The 19,069-nt window shown below is 33.5% G+C and overlaps 3 protein-coding genes across 5 annotated transcripts; 2 read left to right on the forward strand and 1 right to left on the reverse strand.

The window, feature by feature from the left end:
- Positions 1-1,089: 1,089 nt before the first annotated feature.
- Positions 1,090-1,854, reverse strand: LOC102665657 (uncharacterized). The gene has a single exon (XM_014775209.1). It carries the CDS (start codon positions 1,852-1,854, stop codon positions 1,090-1,092), a length of 765 nt encoding a protein of 254 aa, XP_014630695.1.
- A 3,684-nt stretch (positions 1,855-5,538) lies between these two features.
- LOC100798680 (cell division cycle protein 48 homolog) lies at positions 5,539-10,425 on the forward strand. The gene is made up of 9 exons (XM_003523044.5): positions 5,539-5,750; positions 6,560-6,725; positions 6,795-7,023; positions 7,103-7,869; positions 7,965-8,186; positions 8,417-8,488; positions 8,601-8,882; positions 9,131-9,490; positions 9,917-10,425. Exons 1-9 carry the CDS (start codon positions 5,698-5,700, stop codon positions 10,208-10,210), a joined length of 2,445 nt encoding a protein of 814 aa, XP_003523092.1. The 5' UTR covers positions 5,539-5,697; the 3' UTR covers positions 10,211-10,425.
- A 2,331-nt stretch (positions 10,426-12,756) lies between these two features.
- LOC100804876 (kinetochore protein SPC25 homolog) lies at positions 12,757-18,866 on the forward strand. Of its 3 annotated transcripts, XM_041014923.1 has the most exons (9): positions 12,797-13,059; positions 13,160-13,225; positions 13,320-13,466; positions 14,379-14,492; positions 14,569-14,658; positions 14,745-14,867; positions 15,707-15,927; positions 18,018-18,105; positions 18,594-18,783. In XM_041014923.1, exons 1-8 carry the CDS (start codon positions 12,936-12,938, stop codon positions 18,066-18,068), a joined length of 936 nt encoding a protein of 311 aa, XP_040870857.1. In that variant the 5' UTR covers positions 12,797-12,935; the 3' UTR covers positions 18,069-18,105; positions 18,594-18,783. The 3 variants fall into 3 exon arrangements, with proteins under 3 accessions (XP_003522393.2, XP_040870857.1, XP_040870856.1); XM_003522345.5 differs by lacking the exon at positions 18,018-18,105 and having other exon boundaries at positions 12,757-13,059; positions 18,594-18,866; XM_041014922.1 differs by lacking the exon at positions 18,018-18,105 and having other exon boundaries at positions 18,599-18,866.
- The last annotated feature ends 203 nt before the right edge of the window (positions 18,867-19,069 follow it).

The following is a 19,069-nucleotide window of genomic DNA, read 5'->3' on the forward strand; positions in this document are numbered from 1 at the left end:
TAAGCAGGGCAACCCCAGACCTTGATGTATTTAAGACTTGGTTTCTTTCCTTTTCATATCTCATATGGAGTTGTAGAGACTACTTTTGTACGAACTTTATTTAACAAGTAGGTTGTTCCTTCTAAAGCATATCCCTATAAGTTTAATGGAAGATCGATGAACCCCATCATGGATCTAACCATATTTAGTAAGGTTCAATTTCTTCTTTCAGATACACCATTGTGTTGTGGTGTTCTCGGAGGTGTTCACTGAGAGAGAATCTCATTCTCCTTTAGATAGTCAATAAAGTTATCACTAAGATATTCTCCTCCTCTATCAGATCTAAACATTTTGATACTCTTACCAGTTTGCTTTTCAACTTCACTATGAAATCTTTTAAACATTTCAAATGATTCAGATTTATGTTTCATAAGATACAAAAATCCATATCTAGACATATCGTCAGTGAAGGTGATAAAATAAGAATATCCTCCTTTGGCTTGAATCTTCATGGGCCCACAAACATCTATATGAATTAGTCCCAATAACTCAGAAGCTCTTTCTCCACTTCCAATAAATGGAGATTTAGTCATTTTTCCTTTGAGACAAGATTCACAAGTTTCATATGATTCATAATCATAATTATCAAGGTAACCTTCCATAGGCAACTTGTTAATTCTTTTCTCGCCAATTTGACCTAGCTTACAATGCCAAAGATATGTTTTATTTACTTGATTATCTCTTTTTCTTTTGAAACTAGAAGAAACATGCATAATCGAGTTATGATTCACATCGAGTAAGACATAAATGCCGCGTTGGAGATAACCATTCACATATAAATCATTATCATGCTAAATTAAGCAAATGTTATTGTCCAACATGGAAATTAAAATAATGTTTGAAACAAATTTCAGAACATAATAACAATCTTCCAATACTAGTACTTTGCTAGTAGGCATTATTAAAGAAACTGATCTTAAAGCTAAGGCGACAACATTTGCTCCATTCCCTACTTGTAGATCTATTTCTCCTTTATTCAACCATATAGTTATCTGTAGTCCTTTGTTTCTTGTTTTTCAAAGAATCAAGATACTTCTTGCAATTTCTCTTCTAGTGACCTTTCTCCTTACAAAAGAAACATTCAGCATCAGTTTGGTCAATCTTGTTCCTTTTGTTCTTGGGTTTGGTCATACCACCCTTAGGTCCAAGATGCTTCCTTTTTGGTACTTTGGCTTTCTTCTTAGAGCTCTTGCCAACTAGCATGACAGTTCCTTTCTTCTTCTCAGAAGTAATTTGATTCTCATAATCAATTAACAGATTAAGCATCTCATGCAAGTCACAACTCATCTTATTCATGTTGAAATTCACAATAAATTGTGAAAATGAATCAGAAAGTGATTGCAGAATCAAATCTTGAGAAAACTCTTTCCTAAGAGTGCACCCCAACTTCTCAAGTTTTTTTATAAGATCAATCATCTTAAGAACATGGGGTCCAACCTTTTCATTTGCAGCAAGTGAGGATCTAAACAGGGCCTTAGATAACTGAAATCTAGTCGTCCTGCTTTGACCACCATACATCTTCTTAAGATGTTCAACGATCTCATATGGGTCCATGTCTTGATGTTGCCTCTGGAGTTCTAAACTCATTGATGCCAAGATCATGCACTTAGCAGTAAGGCACTCATCTAGGTACTTTTGAAAAACCTTGGTTGCTTCAGCATCACTCAGATCAGGTGCTTCCATGGGAGGTTTATCAATAGTGTCAATAAGCTTCTCATGCATGAGAAAAATTCTCAAGTTGCAATACCAATCATCACAATTGACTCCAACTAGTTTTCCAGATTCAAGAATACCACGAAGCGATATAGAAGACATACTATTGATTAAGCACACAACAAAATATAGTTATGTCAGAGCATAATTTTTCAAACCTTTAAAAAAATATAAAACACTAATTACAATAATAATATAGTAATGTAAGAAATACTTATTTCTTTTAAGTGGATCACATAAAGTCTCTTAAAAAATTGTAAGCGAGCCACTTGGTTATCAAGTTGTTTCTCATACACATTCTAAGACAATGTATCATATACATTTTCAAATCAAAATAAGAAATATTATATCACATAAGTTCCTGGTTGTCAGGCCAATCCTATTGATATCAATAAATTAATTTTAATACATGCATCTTATGCGGAAAAAAATTAATTATTAATTATAAGTCTCATGTTCGTCAGGTCATTCCTTATTATTAATCATAAAAAAATTACATCACATGTCTCAATTTATCATTTTTTCTATAAGTCTCCTGGTAGTCAGGTCGTTCCTTATGATTAAAAAATTTAATATGTAAGATAAATTAGATGACAAACCTATCATTTAGATATATAAAAATTATATAATTACGCACAATTGCGCATATAGCATAATTTTTTTTTCTCAAATAATTGAACAAGATACATTGCTTGAAGCGCAAACCTCTTTGATATCACATATCCTAATGCAGCGTCTTTCCATTAAATTAATATCCAGCAATTTAAAAATAGAAGAATTAATAACAAATTACTCAAAATTGAAGGAAAGGTTTAATCTTTTAATAGTAATCCAAATAAAATAAAATAAAAATTTTTATTCTCCTTTATATAAAAAGATCAACGTATATGATATGGAACACCTTCAACAAATCAAGCACCGTATTAACAACCAATTGCAAACATTCCACCGATTCAAAATAACATCCACGTAACAAGATTACAAATTACACAAAAAAAGAAAAATTGATTTGACAATGTAATCATGCAATCATAACAGGCAACATTACGTGAAGTAAATAAAAATTGAAACTTTTTCAAATTTTTGTTAAATATAATTTAAATACAACAGACCCATGGCTCTGATACCAATTGTAAGAAAAAAGGTGTTCAAGAACATATATTACGGAATAAAAAAATCTATTTTGTATTTAAATTATATTATAAACAGATGACAAATTAAAAAGTGTACTAGTTGATGAGCTCTTGAAGCATAAAAATTCTTCAATAGTGTGAAGACTCTACGTGTATCCACACCGAGACTGACCTCTATTCGTCAACAACTTTAACAAGTGGAAAAAATAAGAATAGAGAAGTGATATTGGAAATATTTTCAACGTGCAGTCTAAGGCTCTATTTATAGCACGCTAAGGATACCAAATAAATTTCTGATCAAATCAAAATCATTATTGATAGTATCCTTTTTTAAGTTATATTATTTCTTGTTACCTTTTATTGCTAATCATTTAGCAATTAAAATTGAAATAATAATTGACTAAGTCAAACTTGTATCTAGCCGTCTTTTCAACCCAAATTTCAAATACAAAATCATACATGTTTGTTTCTCTTCTTTCACCAAATCTTTCATATTATTTATATTTTCAGTGCTAGCAAAAATGTAATAATATTCCACATTTTTGAAATCAATTAATCATTTGATCATATTAAATTCTCTAATTTAATTAATCATCAAATATTAAAATAATTTCTTTAACACAGATTAGAACACTCGTTTGTGTGTGACCCTATAGGTTCAATACCAAGCCGGTAATATATTAATCAAATTAACATACTAATCAAGGTAGGCGTCTAATAACACTCCTTAACGCCCGAATAGCATGAAGTAGCATTTTACTTTCAAGAACCATTAGAAGAGTAGTGTAATAATTTCTTCCATCTTTACAGCTTTGAGTTAACTCTAGAGTATGGTATTACTGTCAAACCCTTCTGAGTTAACTCATAATGACTTAAGAAACTCATTTCTTCTTTCATTTAATTTTCCGGACCAGAATATAATTTTATTCATAGAGCTCAAACTCATTACCAAGAGTTGATGGATTCCTTATCATTAATTCTACATGTATTTAATCATATCCAATATTCATTCAACAAGTGCTCTAAAGCATTAGGTGTTCGGGATCAAAATACAACAAATAACCTGTTAATTACTATGGCAAAGAAAGCTATTATACCTCTTCTTGAGAATTTTTTATTGACAGTTTATGGTAAATCTTAACCATTAGAAAATTTCAATTGAGTCAGTTCAATGATCACATCAACATGTGATTCATCTATATATGCAAATTACTAAATGAGATTTATTAATATTTATCCAATAAATACTATCACACATATATTAATCTATCTGGATTATTGATATTCTAGTTACAATAATCCTATGATCAAGAACAGTTTAGATTAAAATTAGAACAAACTTATTTCTCATTATCATAATCTCTATTATAATAATAAGTCTTTAATTTTAATCAAGAATATTATCAAATGGACCATTTAATCAAATAGTGAAATATGACAATGAAAATAAAACAATACTTTATTATTAAAATTAGAATTGATTACATGATGACTTGAATCGTAGATATACAAATTTATTCCCAACACGATGAAGTTAAGATATATGAGAATTGACAAAAAGAATATGAGAATAACAACTACCTAAATAAAATCCCAAATGGACTTGAGTCATTGATTCAGGCTCAGAGCATCTAGAATGGTCAATGATAAAAAGAATGGGTCAAAATATATATTTTTATCTTTATTTTTTAAAACAAATTGTTTTGAAGTGAAGATAATATGTTAATTAAAGGGCAATGAAGAAATTTTTTATGAAAATAAATTATAAATTATAAAATTTAAATTTATATTATTCAAAACATGGAATGAGTTTAAATAGGTAGTTAAATATAATTTAATAACTTATTTAAAAAATTATTTTACAATATAACATTCATATAAAACTTAAATTTATTTTTTAATAAATTTACAGACTTAACTTTTTAGGTAAGGCAACATGTTTAATATTTTTGGTACAAAGGTTACAACAATTAAAAAAATACTAATAATATACTCTTACTAATAGAGTCTTTTTTAGTCTACTGATTAAAATTTATTAAAAATTATTAATACTAATTTTTTAGATTGGCATAGGTCTGAACAACTTCGGTGGATTAAGAAAGAATATATATATATATATATATATATATATATATATATATATATATATATATATATATATATATATATAACCCTTTACCTAAATTCTCATGAGACTAGTTTGATGTACCGGATAATAACATTTTTTGTGAATTGTAATTGCTATTTAACGTGTTTTTTTTCTTCTAATTAATTTTGTAATTCTTAATAAAGTTTAACGAATAATATAATATAAAATATATTGCAGGGTGTGTTGGTATTTTATAATTTTTTTTAATCTTAAAGTTGATAAATTAATGCGTTGTTTTCTTAAGAGACAGTGAGTGAATGACACTGCATGCGGTGCTGGAAATAGAAACTATACTAAAGATTCACGCAAAAGCATAACACAGTGTAAGAGCAAGGTGATGCGTGGCTACTCCCAGTGACCTTAATGGGCACTCGGACACACCTCATTGGAGTTACCAATTAACATCATGCATGTATCATGTCATGTCCCAAAACTCCAAACTTCTCTTGTTTTACTCTTTTTCATTTTTTCCATTTATGTCCCATTCCCATAAAGCTAGTAGTATGAACTAAGAGCTTATAACAGCTCCGTTTAGATTACACAGTACTGTGAGTTTAGACTATACTAGAAGAGCATCATATACCCTTTTGCACACAAACTAAAAGAAAAGAATAATCATCATTCATCACCACCACCAAGTAAAAGCTTTCACTGAACTGAACCATGGCGGATCCAACCTCATCTAACCCTGATAAGGATCAATCCTCTACGGAACCGTGCGTTTCTCTCACTCTCTTACACTTATTATTGTTTATTTTGGTTTCCTTTATCTTTTTTTTTGTGAAACATAACCTATGTCTTTTACTAAGAAGAATTGTAGTTATCTGTATTCTTCACTATGTATGCCATCATCTTTAATGGTTTGAGTGATTCTCTAACTACGTTTTCTTTTTATTATATATAGCACGTCATTTGAAATCAATTAATTGAAGTATGTTTTTCTCGTTGACACACACGTACGGCAAAGAAATAAGATTTTTCTTTGATCTTGCAGCATGAAGTTGCTGCGGTTAGTTGTAGCTGAATGGTGTTAGTTGTGTCTCTCTGGTTTTTTGCTTCTTTTTTTATCTGTGTCAGTGTTTAATTACCCAGCTGATATGTTCCTTTCAAACAATTAAATATTATGGTGGTGACTGAAGAATAGTTTGGAACAAGGATTGTATACAGTTTTAAACCGAAGATTCGATTGTGTAAAGATATAAGAGAGTTGCTATGGTATCTTATAAAGGATTTTGGTGTGGCCAATGGTTGAATGAGTTTGATTCAATTCATTGCAAGCATATGCGATAGCTGAATTGTTTTATATTTAAGATGTATATCGTTGATATTATTCTGCTGGTGAATGATTTAGCAGTGCAGAAGCACTTTTCCATGTCATGATAGTTTATATGCATGCTAGCTATACACATCAATATAGTAAGTTGTCAAAGTAGTGTTGGTTTGGTTTAAAATTACATTTGCAAATTTTAAGTGATAACCAACTAGGGTCTCTGATTATGCTGTTGAAAATGTATGCTTGGGGCAGGAAAAGTGAAAAGAAGGATTATTCCACAGCAATATTAGAACGCAAGAAGTCTCCTAACCGACTTGTTGTTGATGAAGCAATTAATGATGAAAATTCTGTGGTTACTTTGCACCCTGAAACAATGGAGAAGCTTCAGTTTTTCCGGGGTGACACTGTTCTGATAAAGGTACCAAGAATCTTCAATTTTTATGCTAATGCAAATAGAATGTAATTCTAAGAATATCTTTTATTGCAGGGAAAGAAGCGAAGGGACACAATTTGTGTTGTTCTTGCTGATGAACAATGTGATGAACCAAAAATAAGAATGAATAAGGTTGTTCGGGCTAATCTTAGAGTGAGACTTGGAGATGTTGTCTCTGTCCATCAATGTCCCGATGTAAAGTACGGGAAACGAGTTCACATCCTTCCAATTGATGACACCATTGAGGGTGTAACTGGCAACTTGTTTGATGCATATCTGAAGCGTAAGTAAATTTATTGTTGAATTGCATCACTTTCCTTTCTGCCTTTCTAATGAATCTAAATTGTGTTCTGGTTTCATAGCTTACTTTATGGAGTCATACCGGCCAGTGAGGAAAGGTGACTTGTTCCTTGTTCGGGGTGGGATGCGCAGCATTGAATTCAAGCTAATAGAGACTGACCCTGGTGAATACTGTGTTGTGGCACCTGATACTGAAATCTTCTGCGAGGGAGAGCCAATCAAACGGGAAGATGAAGAAAGACTAAATGATGTTGGCTATGATGATGTTGGTGGTGTTAGAAAACAAATGGCTCAAATTCGTGAGCTGGTAGAACTTCCACTTAGACATCCTCAGCTCTTCAAATCAATTGGAGTTAAGCCCCCAAAAGGAATCTTGCTTTATGGACCACCTGGTTCAGGAAAGACTCTGATTGCGAGAGCAGTTGCTAATGAGACTGGTGCATTCTTCTTTTTGATTAATGGACCAGAAATCATGTCGAAGCTGGCCGGTGAGAGTGAAAGCAATCTGAGGAAGGCATTTGAAGAAGCTGAAAAGAATTCCCCTTCTATCATTTTTATTGATGAATTAGACTCGATTGCTCCAAAGAGAGAAAAGACACATGGTGAAGTGGAGAGGCGTATCGTTTCACAACTTTTGACTCTTATGGATGGCCTCAAGACCCGATCACATGTTATCGTTATTGGAGCCACAAATAGGCCTAATAGTATTGATCCTGCTTTGAGAAGGTTTGGAAGGTTTGATCGTGAGATTGACATTGGTGTACCGGATGAAGTTGGAAGGTTGGAGGTTCTTAGAATTCATACAAAGAACATGAAACTTTCAGACAATGTAAGATTTCTATTCATTATCTAGCCATAAAACTATTGTGCTATGAAGGCAATATATCTTGCACTTCCCGATTACAATTTTATGGTGTATTTCAGGTTGATCTTGAAAAAGTTGCCAGAGACACCCATGGTTATGTTGGAGCAGATCTTGCTGCTCTTTGCACAGAGGCTGCATTACAGTGTATCCGGGAGAAAATGGATGTGATTGACTTAGAGGATGAAACAATCGATGCTGAGGTGTTGAATTCCATGGCTGTGACTAATGAACACTTTCAAACTGCTTTAAGTTCTTCAAACCCATCTGCTCTGCGTGAAACAGTGAGTTTGGCCTCTTTACTCTTAACCAAAAAGTTTCTGAGCTTGATTTATCTTATTGGGTTGCATAAGCTTTAAGACAAAAAAGAGTATAGTTATACAAATGAACACCTTTTCTCATTTATCATATCCCATGTGTTCAGGAAGCTCATGCAATCATTTCAATAACAAATCTTAACCTTTCTGAAGCATTTGTTTACAAGAACCATAACATGAGTTATTGCTGTTGGTAGGTTGTGGAGGTTCCAAATGTTTCCTGGGATGATATTGGAGGCTTAGAGAATGTCAAGAGGGAGCTTCAGGAGGTTCAAACTTGCTTTTGATATTCCATACCTTAAATATGTTGTACATGTACATTTTAATTTAGTAAGTTTTCATATTTGCAAACAAATGTTAGAAGTCTTTTGCTGCTTGTAGACTGTTCAATACCCAGTGGAACATCCTGAGAAGTTTGAGAAATTTGGCATGTCACCTTCCAAAGGTGTTCTCTTTTATGGACCTCCTGGCTGTGGTAAAACCCTGCTTGCAAAAGCAATTGCTAATGAGTGCCAGGCCAACTTTATAAGTGTTAAGGGACCTGAGTTGCTGACAATGTGGTTTGGTGAAAGTGAGGCAAATGTTCGCGAGATATTTGACAAGGCTCGGCAGTCAGCTCCATGTGTGCTTTTCTTCGACGAACTTGACTCTATTGCAACTCAAGTATGAAACTTCATTTAGATATTCATGGCTAAAGTAATTTGTTCATAACTTGTTGCTCATTGTTAATTTTCTATGAGAAATGCTAGAAGCACATTCTTTATTATTGGTCCCTTCTTTATAACGTTGATACTTACTTCAAAAGGTGGTATATGTACTAGATAACTAAATTGACTTTTTAGAAAATGTGTGAAATAGTGTGTTGCTAACATTGATTATTTTCTAATTCTTTGAACATTTCCAATCTTTAGCGAGGCAGTTCTGTAGGGGACGCTGGTGGTGCTGCCGATAGGGTGTTGAACCAACTCTTAACAGAAATGGATGGTATGACAGCTAAGAAAACAGTTTTCATCATAGGGGCAACAAACAGACCAGACATTATAGACCCTGCATTGCTCAGGCCCGGACGTCTGGATCAATTGATTTACATCCCTTTACCGGATGAAAGTTCACGTCTTCAAATCTTCAAGGCATGCTTGAGGAAGTCACCAATCTCAAAGGATGTTGACCTATCAGCTCTTGCCCGTTTTACTCATGGATTCAGTGGTGCAGACATTACAGAAATTTGTCAACGAGCGTGCAAATATGCCATTAGGGAAGATATTGAAAAGGTATGACAGGATGCATGTGTTCAAATATATGTTGTAACTAGTCAGGGCATTGCCTTGTGTTTGTCATGGATCACAAATTCATAATTATTATCCGAAAGTTTATGATATGTCTGCTTAAGTTTTTGGAAGTCCAAATCATAGAATTTCTGACATTAACTAAACCATCAATAACATTCTTGTCCTTTGTACCTTTCTGAATAATTTTTCTTAAAACATTTGGAAGACTTTTTTCAATTTCTGTAACTGCTGTAAAAGAAAGCTTCATATGCCAAATTAACACGTATACTTTGATGTAATGTTTGTAGTGAGAATTTTTTTTGTTTTGTTGACATTTATAATCCTTTTATTGTCTTTAACTTGTTGAAGAAGCTAGAGACTCATTTGTTGTTTAATTGCTACATATACTTAACCCCACGGCAATAACAGGGTATTGAGAAGGAGAGAAGAAAAAGAGAGAATCCTGAAGCCATGGAAGAAGATGACACTGATGAGGTCCCTGAGATAAAGCCTGCCCACTTTGAGGAGTCTATGAAGTTTGCTCGCCGGAGTGTCAGCGACGCAGACATAAGGAAATACCAACTCTTTGCTCAGACCTTGCAACAGTCTCGGGGATTTGGATCTGAGTTTCGGTTTCCAGATCAAAATGAGAACACTGCAGCAGGTGCCTCAGACCCTTTCTCATCTGTTACAGCTGAGGGAGATGATGATTTGTACAGTTAGTAGCCATGTGAGTTGAGTAATGTGGTTGATTTTCACTATTTCTGCAATGACTTGTAGCAAATATCATGATAGTTTTGGTTTTGCTGAGGGTCAATGTTTCTGTTTCATGTTAAACGAGCAGTCTATGATGTTCTTTTTGGTAAGTTAAGACTGATATATGTAACATAGTCAAACCTGTATGTTTGTGTGTATATAATTTGGCTTTTATGATCTAATCTCAATACAAATAAATAAAGGAAACCTTAGTAAAAGTGGAGGTTATGGACTAATAATTTCTTCTATCAATGTAGAATGTTAGATGCCAAATAATATAAAATTTTATCGGACAAGGACAAAAATATCACCTTAACACACGTGACCCCGACTCTGTAACTTATTTAGGTCTCTCATTTTTCCATTTTTTTCACTGGTTGCAACTTGCAATAATTCTTCTTAATTTGTGTAATCTATGTTGTGTGTGCTATACTATAATATAGCTCACTCCTTACAATGTGGTGAACCACAGAGTTCGAATCTTTATTGAGAGAGCTGTGTTTATATTGTTAATGTGTGCTTTTGAACAAAATTATCTTGGAAGGAAGACACTTGTGGGAAATAAAAAGAAAAAAATATAACCAAGTGAATGAAACTTCTATACTATCCATATGTTTGGCTAACCTTTTTTTTTAAAAAAGAAATCTTTTAAATTAAAAAAAAAAAAACTCAAAAAAGATTTTTTTTTCTTCTGCTCTTAATCATTGATACAGCACACATTAGACCAAAAGCTACCAATAGTAAAATCATATTTCAGCAGTCACAATTTAAACATGTCCGATACAAAAAATATTGAACCTAAGCTATGTTAAGATAATATCGATAAGAACAGATTGCTTTAATCTCTAGCAAAATGGAAATTCAGCACCATAAAGAAAGAAAAAAAATATTAACGGGAACGAAATTAGCCAATCTTGTCCATGATGGATTTATAGAGGTCGGTAAGCTCCTTCAGATAATTCTCCAACACCTCTAACTTGATTTCTCTGTTGTCTCTTTTTAAGCTGTTCCTGTGTTGTCTCTTTAAAAATGACATCATTTTCATGATTTTCATAAAGTAAGTTCATGATTAAATATTAACACAACTATTATGCGATGTGATTTTGAATAGACAGCACATGAACATAACTTGGAAAGAAATAAGCTAGATCACACATGCACCTACAACAACGCTCACACCTAATGCCATTTCTTGCTTTGCGCTTTCTACCACTTGAAGACGCACCTCTATAATTTTTTCTACCTGCTCGGGAACACAAAAAAGTTCGTTGGATAGTTTCCCCAAGACTATTTCTAAGAACATGAATTTTCTGGATGGAGAAATTAACAATTCTAGAGTACCAAGTGCAGAACATATATGCAGTCTCAAGATCCACATAATCAAGCTTGTCAATAACATCATGCATCAAATTTCCTATGTCTATCTGTAATATATCACTCTTCCATTTATCATTATAACATCATCAGCACTATTCAGATTGTCCGGATCTTTGTTCTCCCACACAATCTCATCCTCTAAATCATCACAACCATCCTCAAAATCATTGTCCCCGTCCTCCTCCGAATAATTGTCTCCATTTGAAAAATCAAAATTTTGTGCATCATCCTCCACAACACCATAGTTTTCTTCAATATCATTCTTTGAATCCCCTGCTAGAATCATAACATTAAATTTTTAGAATAAAAGATTATTACCAAATAACAAATCAACACTTTTGAAATTACAAAAATTAATCGCCATTGTAACACAAATCAATGGTTTTAACAAACCTACAATTATAGAAATACCTTACTTCTCCTTCCTCCACGAACACAAATTGTGCTTGCCAGCAACTTCAGACCAACCGATTCGTCATAAAAAAAAAACCTGATAAAAATGAATATTGCACCTTCCTACCGGGAAAAGTACACCGAAGAAGTAAGGTAAAACAGAGGATAAAAAATCAAACACAAAGGGTGTATCCAGACAACATAAATCTCTAACCAACTTTGACAACCAAGGGTGAAAAAATGGTAAAGCACTCTCATTAGGGGACAAAAACCTTATACTCCACACTTATAAAACTACTACACGAAAAAGCAGCTTCGTCAAATCGATTTTCAGAAATAGACACCAACAATGACTTATAATACAAAAAATACTACTCTTCAGAGCTTTCCTAACCGTTGCCTAGCAAAATACTAGCCACAAGATTAAAAGGATGCAACATTTAACGGTCATAATTACTTTCTCAACATGAGAAATCCATCACTCTTTCCCATGCTAGGCGTGGCGCCTGTTTGATTTTCTATTACTGTGCCAAGAAAAAAGTAAAGCTTGCAGATAGAACAATGTGAGTCAACTTTGATCTTTGATCAAATTTTAAATGTTTGAATTGTTTTTAAAATTATAATAAAATCAAATATGATAAAATAAAAATAAATTCTATTTCTGAAAAAAAAAGTCAATTCTACTTTAACCTATTGAATAAAATTATTTTAATTCAAAATTAATTTTTTCACTACTGCTAATTCAAACACACACTTACCATAAACACGCGCGTTGCACTCGAAAATCAATTTTCTCCCGCTCCAGCAAAATCAAATTAGTAAAGCGATTGCCACATAAATTTATAGTAACAAAAAACAATCATCAATGCCTCAAAGCTAAACCCCAAACCATCTTCTTCACCTTTTCTCTCTGCACACGAATATGGCATCAATTTGCGACAAAGATATCCCTCTTCGACTACACAACATCGACGCTTTCATCGCTTCTTACAGAAACTCCCTCCACTCGCTCAGAGCCACCGCACTCGAAGCCGCGCGATCTCAATGTCACGCTTTCTACTTCACACTTTCCAATCAGTAACTTAGGGTTTACACTCTCCGACGCTCTTCTTAATCTTTCTCTTTCTCTTTTTCGTTCTTTTGCAGCCGAATTAGCCGAGGTTAAAGCTAAACTGCGAGAGGCTGAGGATGAATTGGTAAAGGCACTTGCAGGTACTCACTCTTATATCTCTGTTTTTTTTGTTTTTTTTTTTAATTTTAATTTTTACATTGTTTTGGTTTGCTGTTGTGTTCTACTTTCGTGCAGTTAAGACTCGGAGAGAGGCGAAGCGAATGGCCTTGAAAGAGGCGATTGTTTCTGTGAAGGGAAGAATTGAGGATCTGAAGACGAGTATTCAGAAGCAGAGAACCCAAAACGAGGAATGTGCCACGGTTGTGTCGCATCACCGTCTTGGTAACCACGTGTTTCTCTGGAATTGCAATTTTTTGTAGCTATATACGGTTACTATTGTTCAATATCAGTTTCTGCGATGTTTGTTTATTTATTCATTAACCTTTTAATTGGCATTGCAAAACTAGTCTAATTAGTCTCTAACTGAACTAGCCAAACGCTAACAACACTTGAACTATGGTAATAGTATAATTAACTCTCATACTTCGTATGGACGTGGGTTTGATTCCCTTGATGGCACTAAAATCCCACTTAGTGGCAATCGTCTTCACTCTTCAGGGAGATCCCCCCCTAGCACCGAGGGACTAGTTGAGTAGCTACAAGTAGGTAAAACTACTTGCTGTTATAGGCCTGTCAGTAGTCTTTTGGATCTCTGCAGGACACCTCAGTATGCCATTGGTGCTCTGCCCAATAGTCTTGGGTGTCCTCATGTTCTACCACTTTTATTCAGCACAAAAAAAGTGAGTCATATTTTAATATGTGTGCATTCATATTTCTTTAGATACTTTGATATGCACATGGTATATAGGGCACTGTTGTCCATAATCATGTTTTTATGAAGATTGAAATAAAACTTATTCCTGATAACTATAATCTGATGAAGATTATACTTACTCAACGCTAAAACAATTGGTCCAGTTTCAGCATTGAAATGACATTTTAAGTCATAAATCATAATTCATGTTGAGTTTCCTTTATCGTGGATTAAAGAACAAACTTCTTCCAGGAGAGGGATTAACGTGGCCTGAACATTTAATCTGCATATCTACTTCTGCACTTGTTTTATGAGACCATATTTTGGACATCTTTTTCTCTTTCCTCTATTTGCATTTCTGTGCTTACTAAATTTGAAATATTGTGAACTATTCTAAGCACCTCTACTTTTCCCCTCTTCTTTTTTATTCCACAAAAAAGTTTTGGAAGTGTCTGAACAGAAATCAAATGAAAGCAGTGAACATAGAGATGAAGTCCAGGAGGCCATATCTTGGTACAATAGGATCCTTGGTTTTCAGATTGAAGGTGGACGTGGTAATTGAAGTTAATTGTTTTTTGTCCTTGTATTGCTCTTTCCAAATTTGATATCCTTACAAGATCTTGTTGTTAGGGGTAAAATTCAGCTTCAAGAATATTAATGTGGACAACCCAAATGAGGAGTTCTTTTTTACCATCCGCCACGAAGATGACGTGTATACATGTGAGCATCATATATGATTTGGTCTATAATCTTAAAAGTGGACTATTTTGCATCATGAAATCTGAAATTAGTCATTGATATTTCAGTGCTAAATTGTAAACCATCTGTCAAAGATACTGACGAGTTGATCCATGAATTAAACAACACAAATGGGCTATTTAAATTTGTCAGAACAATGAGGAAAAAGTTTCAAGAAGTAGTGGCACAAGGTACAATTTTACGCCCTTTTGAATGATTCCATTCATGATTGGGAAGGGGGGGAGGGGGGGAGGGGGGGGGGGGACTGGCCATTTGTCCAGTCCAATCATTATTTGAAGCTGTGACTGCTGGAAACCAGAGCTTAATCAGCTGGTTTTGGTTAAACTGGTAAACTATTTCCAATTCAACATGTTGAAGTTAGTGATGTTGCAGAGTAGCAGGCTATATCAGGGGAAAGGATCCAACCTGTCACTTATTCATGGCTATAAGTTGTTATGGCTACCATTAAGTGTAATGGCACCCATGGTAGTGCCATAGTGTGATAATTGCAAAAAAAAAAAAAAAAGTTAATTTACTATATCATTCATTAGCTTTCTAGATTGCAAAATACCTCTTTTTTTCTTTTCAAAAAGCTTACTAGAAAAGAACTAAGTTATTATCATGACCACATTTCTAGAATTTATATCCAATCAATTTAACATATTATTTTTCTTACAAAAAACATTAATTAAAAAAATTCTATTTATATAATTTAACATAAATAATTCCAATTAAAATGTTATAATGATTTTTGTTTTTATTTTAATTAATTGGGGAAAATTAATGTATTGATTGCTTCATTTATGTATCATGAAATTATTTGAGCATATTTTTAATAATTTTTTGATAACTTCCATATTTCTTCATCATTGGTTTTTTTTTTTGTCTTTTGTTTAAGATAAAAAATATATTCATATCTGGACCTCAACTGACTTGTATCCCTTCTCTGGTTTGATGATCCTCTAGTTTTGAAACATTTAAAAAAGTGGGGCTTATAACTGATGTCAGTTTCTAAATTGCAACTAATCAGGCCGTTTATCTATGACAACAAATGAACATCAAGAATCTGCCTTTATCTCTGCATCTGGTCCAGTTTTATCAATATCAACCATTACTGAAGATAATGATCATCAAGATGAACCCACCAAAGGTAATGCACATCTCCAGAAACAAGTTAATCGAAGAAGGGTAAAATCAGCAATTCTATCTCCTGGATCTGCATCATCTGTCCGTCAATCTCCTCGTTTGAAGGTAAGAATCAAATTGGTCTTGTATTTATTGAGTTTAATTTTATGTTTCCGCACAAGGTGTTATCACATTAGCAGGATTCTCCTTATGAGAATATACTTTTCAGTTGCTGTGTTGTCTATTATTCTTTCAACATGAATGTATGATTGTGAAGTTCCTTCATCAGTTCATAGCATTTTTTCTAATCTTCTCTTGGTATGACTTAGCTATGTACGCTGAGAGAAAGATGGTTTTGGTTAGGCTTATTGCTTGACTTGGGGTTAGGCTTATTGCTTGACTTGGGCTTCTGCTTCCATTTAAGTAAGCCTGAATTGGGGTTAAAGGAGTGACAAACAATAGAGACCCATAACAGCTAACTTTGTCATCTTCTTGGCAAGTTCATTTTATGTTTGAAGTCTTGAACGTTAATTATATCATTAATAGAAACATACTACAGTTTTAGTTAGGTGCTTGGATCTCTTGAGCTTATGCTAAGAATGGATTTTTCCTATAACTTATAACATTGTGTAAAGAGGGCATTCTGATGAACTTGACTGCCTCTTGTTTTCATGTTCTGGTTTGTCAAGATATATGAAAAAAACAGAGGGTATTTGCCAACCTTAAGAAACTGGATAACTTAGTACAACATGATTGGTATTAAAATCTTATTTGTTTGGTAATCACTGAAAGATTGAAATACTAGTTTTTATGTATTTGTTTAATTTTCAAGACCAAACAAGTTCGGAAGAAATCCAATACAATGTTGGTTTTAAACTAAACAGTTGATATTTGAATTAAAACTTTCCTTGTTTCTCTCCCTCTTTTCATTTTGTCTGAAATTTGAAGACCGACAGACCAAAATTTAAAATAATGCTAAATATTAAATGTGATGTAAAACCAAAAGCAAACTAAATATATTACATAGTTATCTCTCAAATTTATACAGATTTACATAATTAGTTTTAACCTATGAAGCACGGTCATTGATACAGACATGACTTGGCCGATGTCTAAAATATATGATATTGGGAATATGTGTGTGTGTATACACACACAAACAAAAGCTTTACCCCACAGTGAGATTGGCTATATAGATCCTACGACGCTATTCAGTTCGGTTAAACACCAAATCTTTAAAGATTTTATTTACTATGAGATCCCTCTCAATAACTTCCTCAAATATTCTTCTTGATCTCCCTCTCCCCCGTTTAATAAGATTAAAAATTATATAATCTACTTTCTTCACTGGTTCTTCTAGGGGCATTCTTTGTATGTGTCCAAACTACCATAACCAATTTTCTATTGTCTTTTCCTCACCGATATCTCCTCGTATACAATCATTTCATATCCTGTTATTTCTGGTGTGGCTACACACATTCATCTTAATATTCTTATTCCACTACTCCCACCTTTTTTTTTCTCTCTTGCCCCTTTGAAGCCCAACTCACAAATCTCTACCATCGAGTATAGTCATATGTATGGGAGTATGATAAAATTTGTCTTTGAGCTTAGTAGGTACTTTTAGACAATGTTGTTAAATGGTGGCGCCATGGTGGAACGGCGTGCTGGATTTTTGCCAACTGCCATAGGCAATTTGTGAGGGGAGGCCTGCTATAGTGGTGCCATAGACTGCAATGGCATGTTTCTATGGCAGAATTTTGGCCTTCCACCATTGATAACACTGCTTTTCGATCACTAATAACTCCCAATGTCTTTCTCCACTTTAGTCATCCTACTTGTATTGTGTATGGTATTCTCATTAATTTTTCCATCATTTTGTAGTATTTGTCTCAGATATTCAAATTTTGAAATCTGTAGTATGACTTCTTTTTTACTTCCAAGTCACATTCTTCTTGTCTCTTGTTAAAGTTTCAATGCATATATTCTGTCTTACTCCTACTTGAATGAAATAGAGACTCAAATGGAATGAAATATGACCAGCATATGAAAAATTTAAATTGATAATCAACGTTTATATATCTTTGTATATTTGCCTTTCTCTTGTGATAAGAATTCTCACAGGCATTATTTTTTAAATATTTTATATTACATTTAAGGTGAACTTTTTGAATGTTAAAAAAATTGAATATTAGTGCGCGTCTATCCATATGTAGGTGTCGACTCAAATACTCAAGCTGTATGGAGATGTTGGCTCAACTGTTTAAGTTGACACCTAATGTGTGATACATGCATGTCAATTAGGTATTGAGGAGGTATCAATGTTGGAAATATGTTTGATGTCGTGACACTTCAAACAAGAGAAGTGTTTGTGCTTCATAGGTTTTAACCAGTTTTGTGTTGCCAGAGCACTCACATGATGCTAATGACTTGGTTTGTGCTGTACAGTACTAGGCAAATTTTAACCCTTTGTTATCTAGCTTAGCTTTCCTTCTTTTTGATCTACATTGGATCATCCATTACCTGATTTGGAGGCAGGATCACTTACAGGAGCAGACTTGATAAACTTTATGTTAATTCTGTCCCTAATACTACTCATCCTTTTCAATTTTTCATCAGATGTATGGGGATCATCACCACTAATATTTTTCCTGGCATAATTTAATCATAACAAAACTTGTGTGGTGGAATTTTTAGATGATGAAATCAAGAAAATTGTATGTTTTTATTGCATATATATAGTATTTAATGTGTATGTAAGATCAATTATGCTGAGGTTTAATATATGGCAGGTCAGGAAATGAAGCGGTGTGGGGGATGCTCACCTGCTCGGTACCTTATTTTGATGAGACATGCTGGTTCATGTAGGGAATTAATTGCTAACTAATTGACATGTAAATTAAGACATACCCAGGTTCCAGATGTCTGAACCTGTATATAATAGACCAGAAGATCCCTACATTTTTTGTGTATGGTCCATTTGATATTTGTGTGTATTTTATTTTGTTTTTTCCATTGCTGATATACTGGTATTGTTCAATAAAACATCAGTCATTCTAGTGAGATATCTTGTTTTGGCATTGTAAACAAAGTATTATATTGGGATTTGGGAAATGGATCTGTATGATCCTTTTATTTATTTTAATTTCCCTTGTGTTCTAAATCTGCATTTCAACCATGTGGATGAAGTCTGAAGTGCAGGACACACATCCTATTTAGTTGGTGGATGTTTTTTTTCTTTTTTCCTTGTGTCATGTGGGTTTGGATA

This window comes from Glycine max, chromosome 4, assembly GCF_000004515.6.
Source record: "Glycine max cultivar Williams 82 chromosome 4, Glycine_max_v4.0, whole genome shotgun sequence".
Classification (NCBI taxonomy): domain Eukaryota; kingdom Viridiplantae; phylum Streptophyta; class Magnoliopsida; order Fabales; family Fabaceae; genus Glycine; species Glycine max.

Coding starts and splice junctions, on each gene's coding strand:
- LOC102665657 (XM_014775209.1), bottom strand. CDS start 1,854: ATGTCTTCTATATCGCTTCGTGGTATTCTTGAATCTGGAAAACTAGTT.
- LOC100798680 (XM_003523044.5), top strand. CDS start 5,698: ATGGCGGATCCAACCTCATCTAACCCTGATAAGGATCAATCCTCTACG. Junction 5,751..6,559: donor GATCAATCCTCTACGGAACC/GTGCGTTTCTCT, acceptor TGCTTGGGGCAG/GAAAAGTGAAAAGAAGGATT. Junction 8,883..9,130: donor TTGACTCTATTGCAACTCAA/GTATGAAACTTC, acceptor TCCAATCTTTAG/CGAGGCAGTTCTGTAGGGGA.
- LOC100804876 (XM_041014922.1), top strand. CDS start 12,936: ATGGCATCAATTTGCGACAAAGATATCCCTCTTCGACTACACAACATC. Junction 13,467..14,378: donor TGTGTCGCATCACCGTCTTG/GTAACCACGTGT, acceptor TCCACAAAAAAG/TTTTGGAAGTGTCTGAACAG. Junction 14,493..14,568: donor TCAGATTGAAGGTGGACGTG/GTAATTGAAGTT, acceptor TCTTGTTGTTAG/GGGTAAAATTCAGCTTCAAG.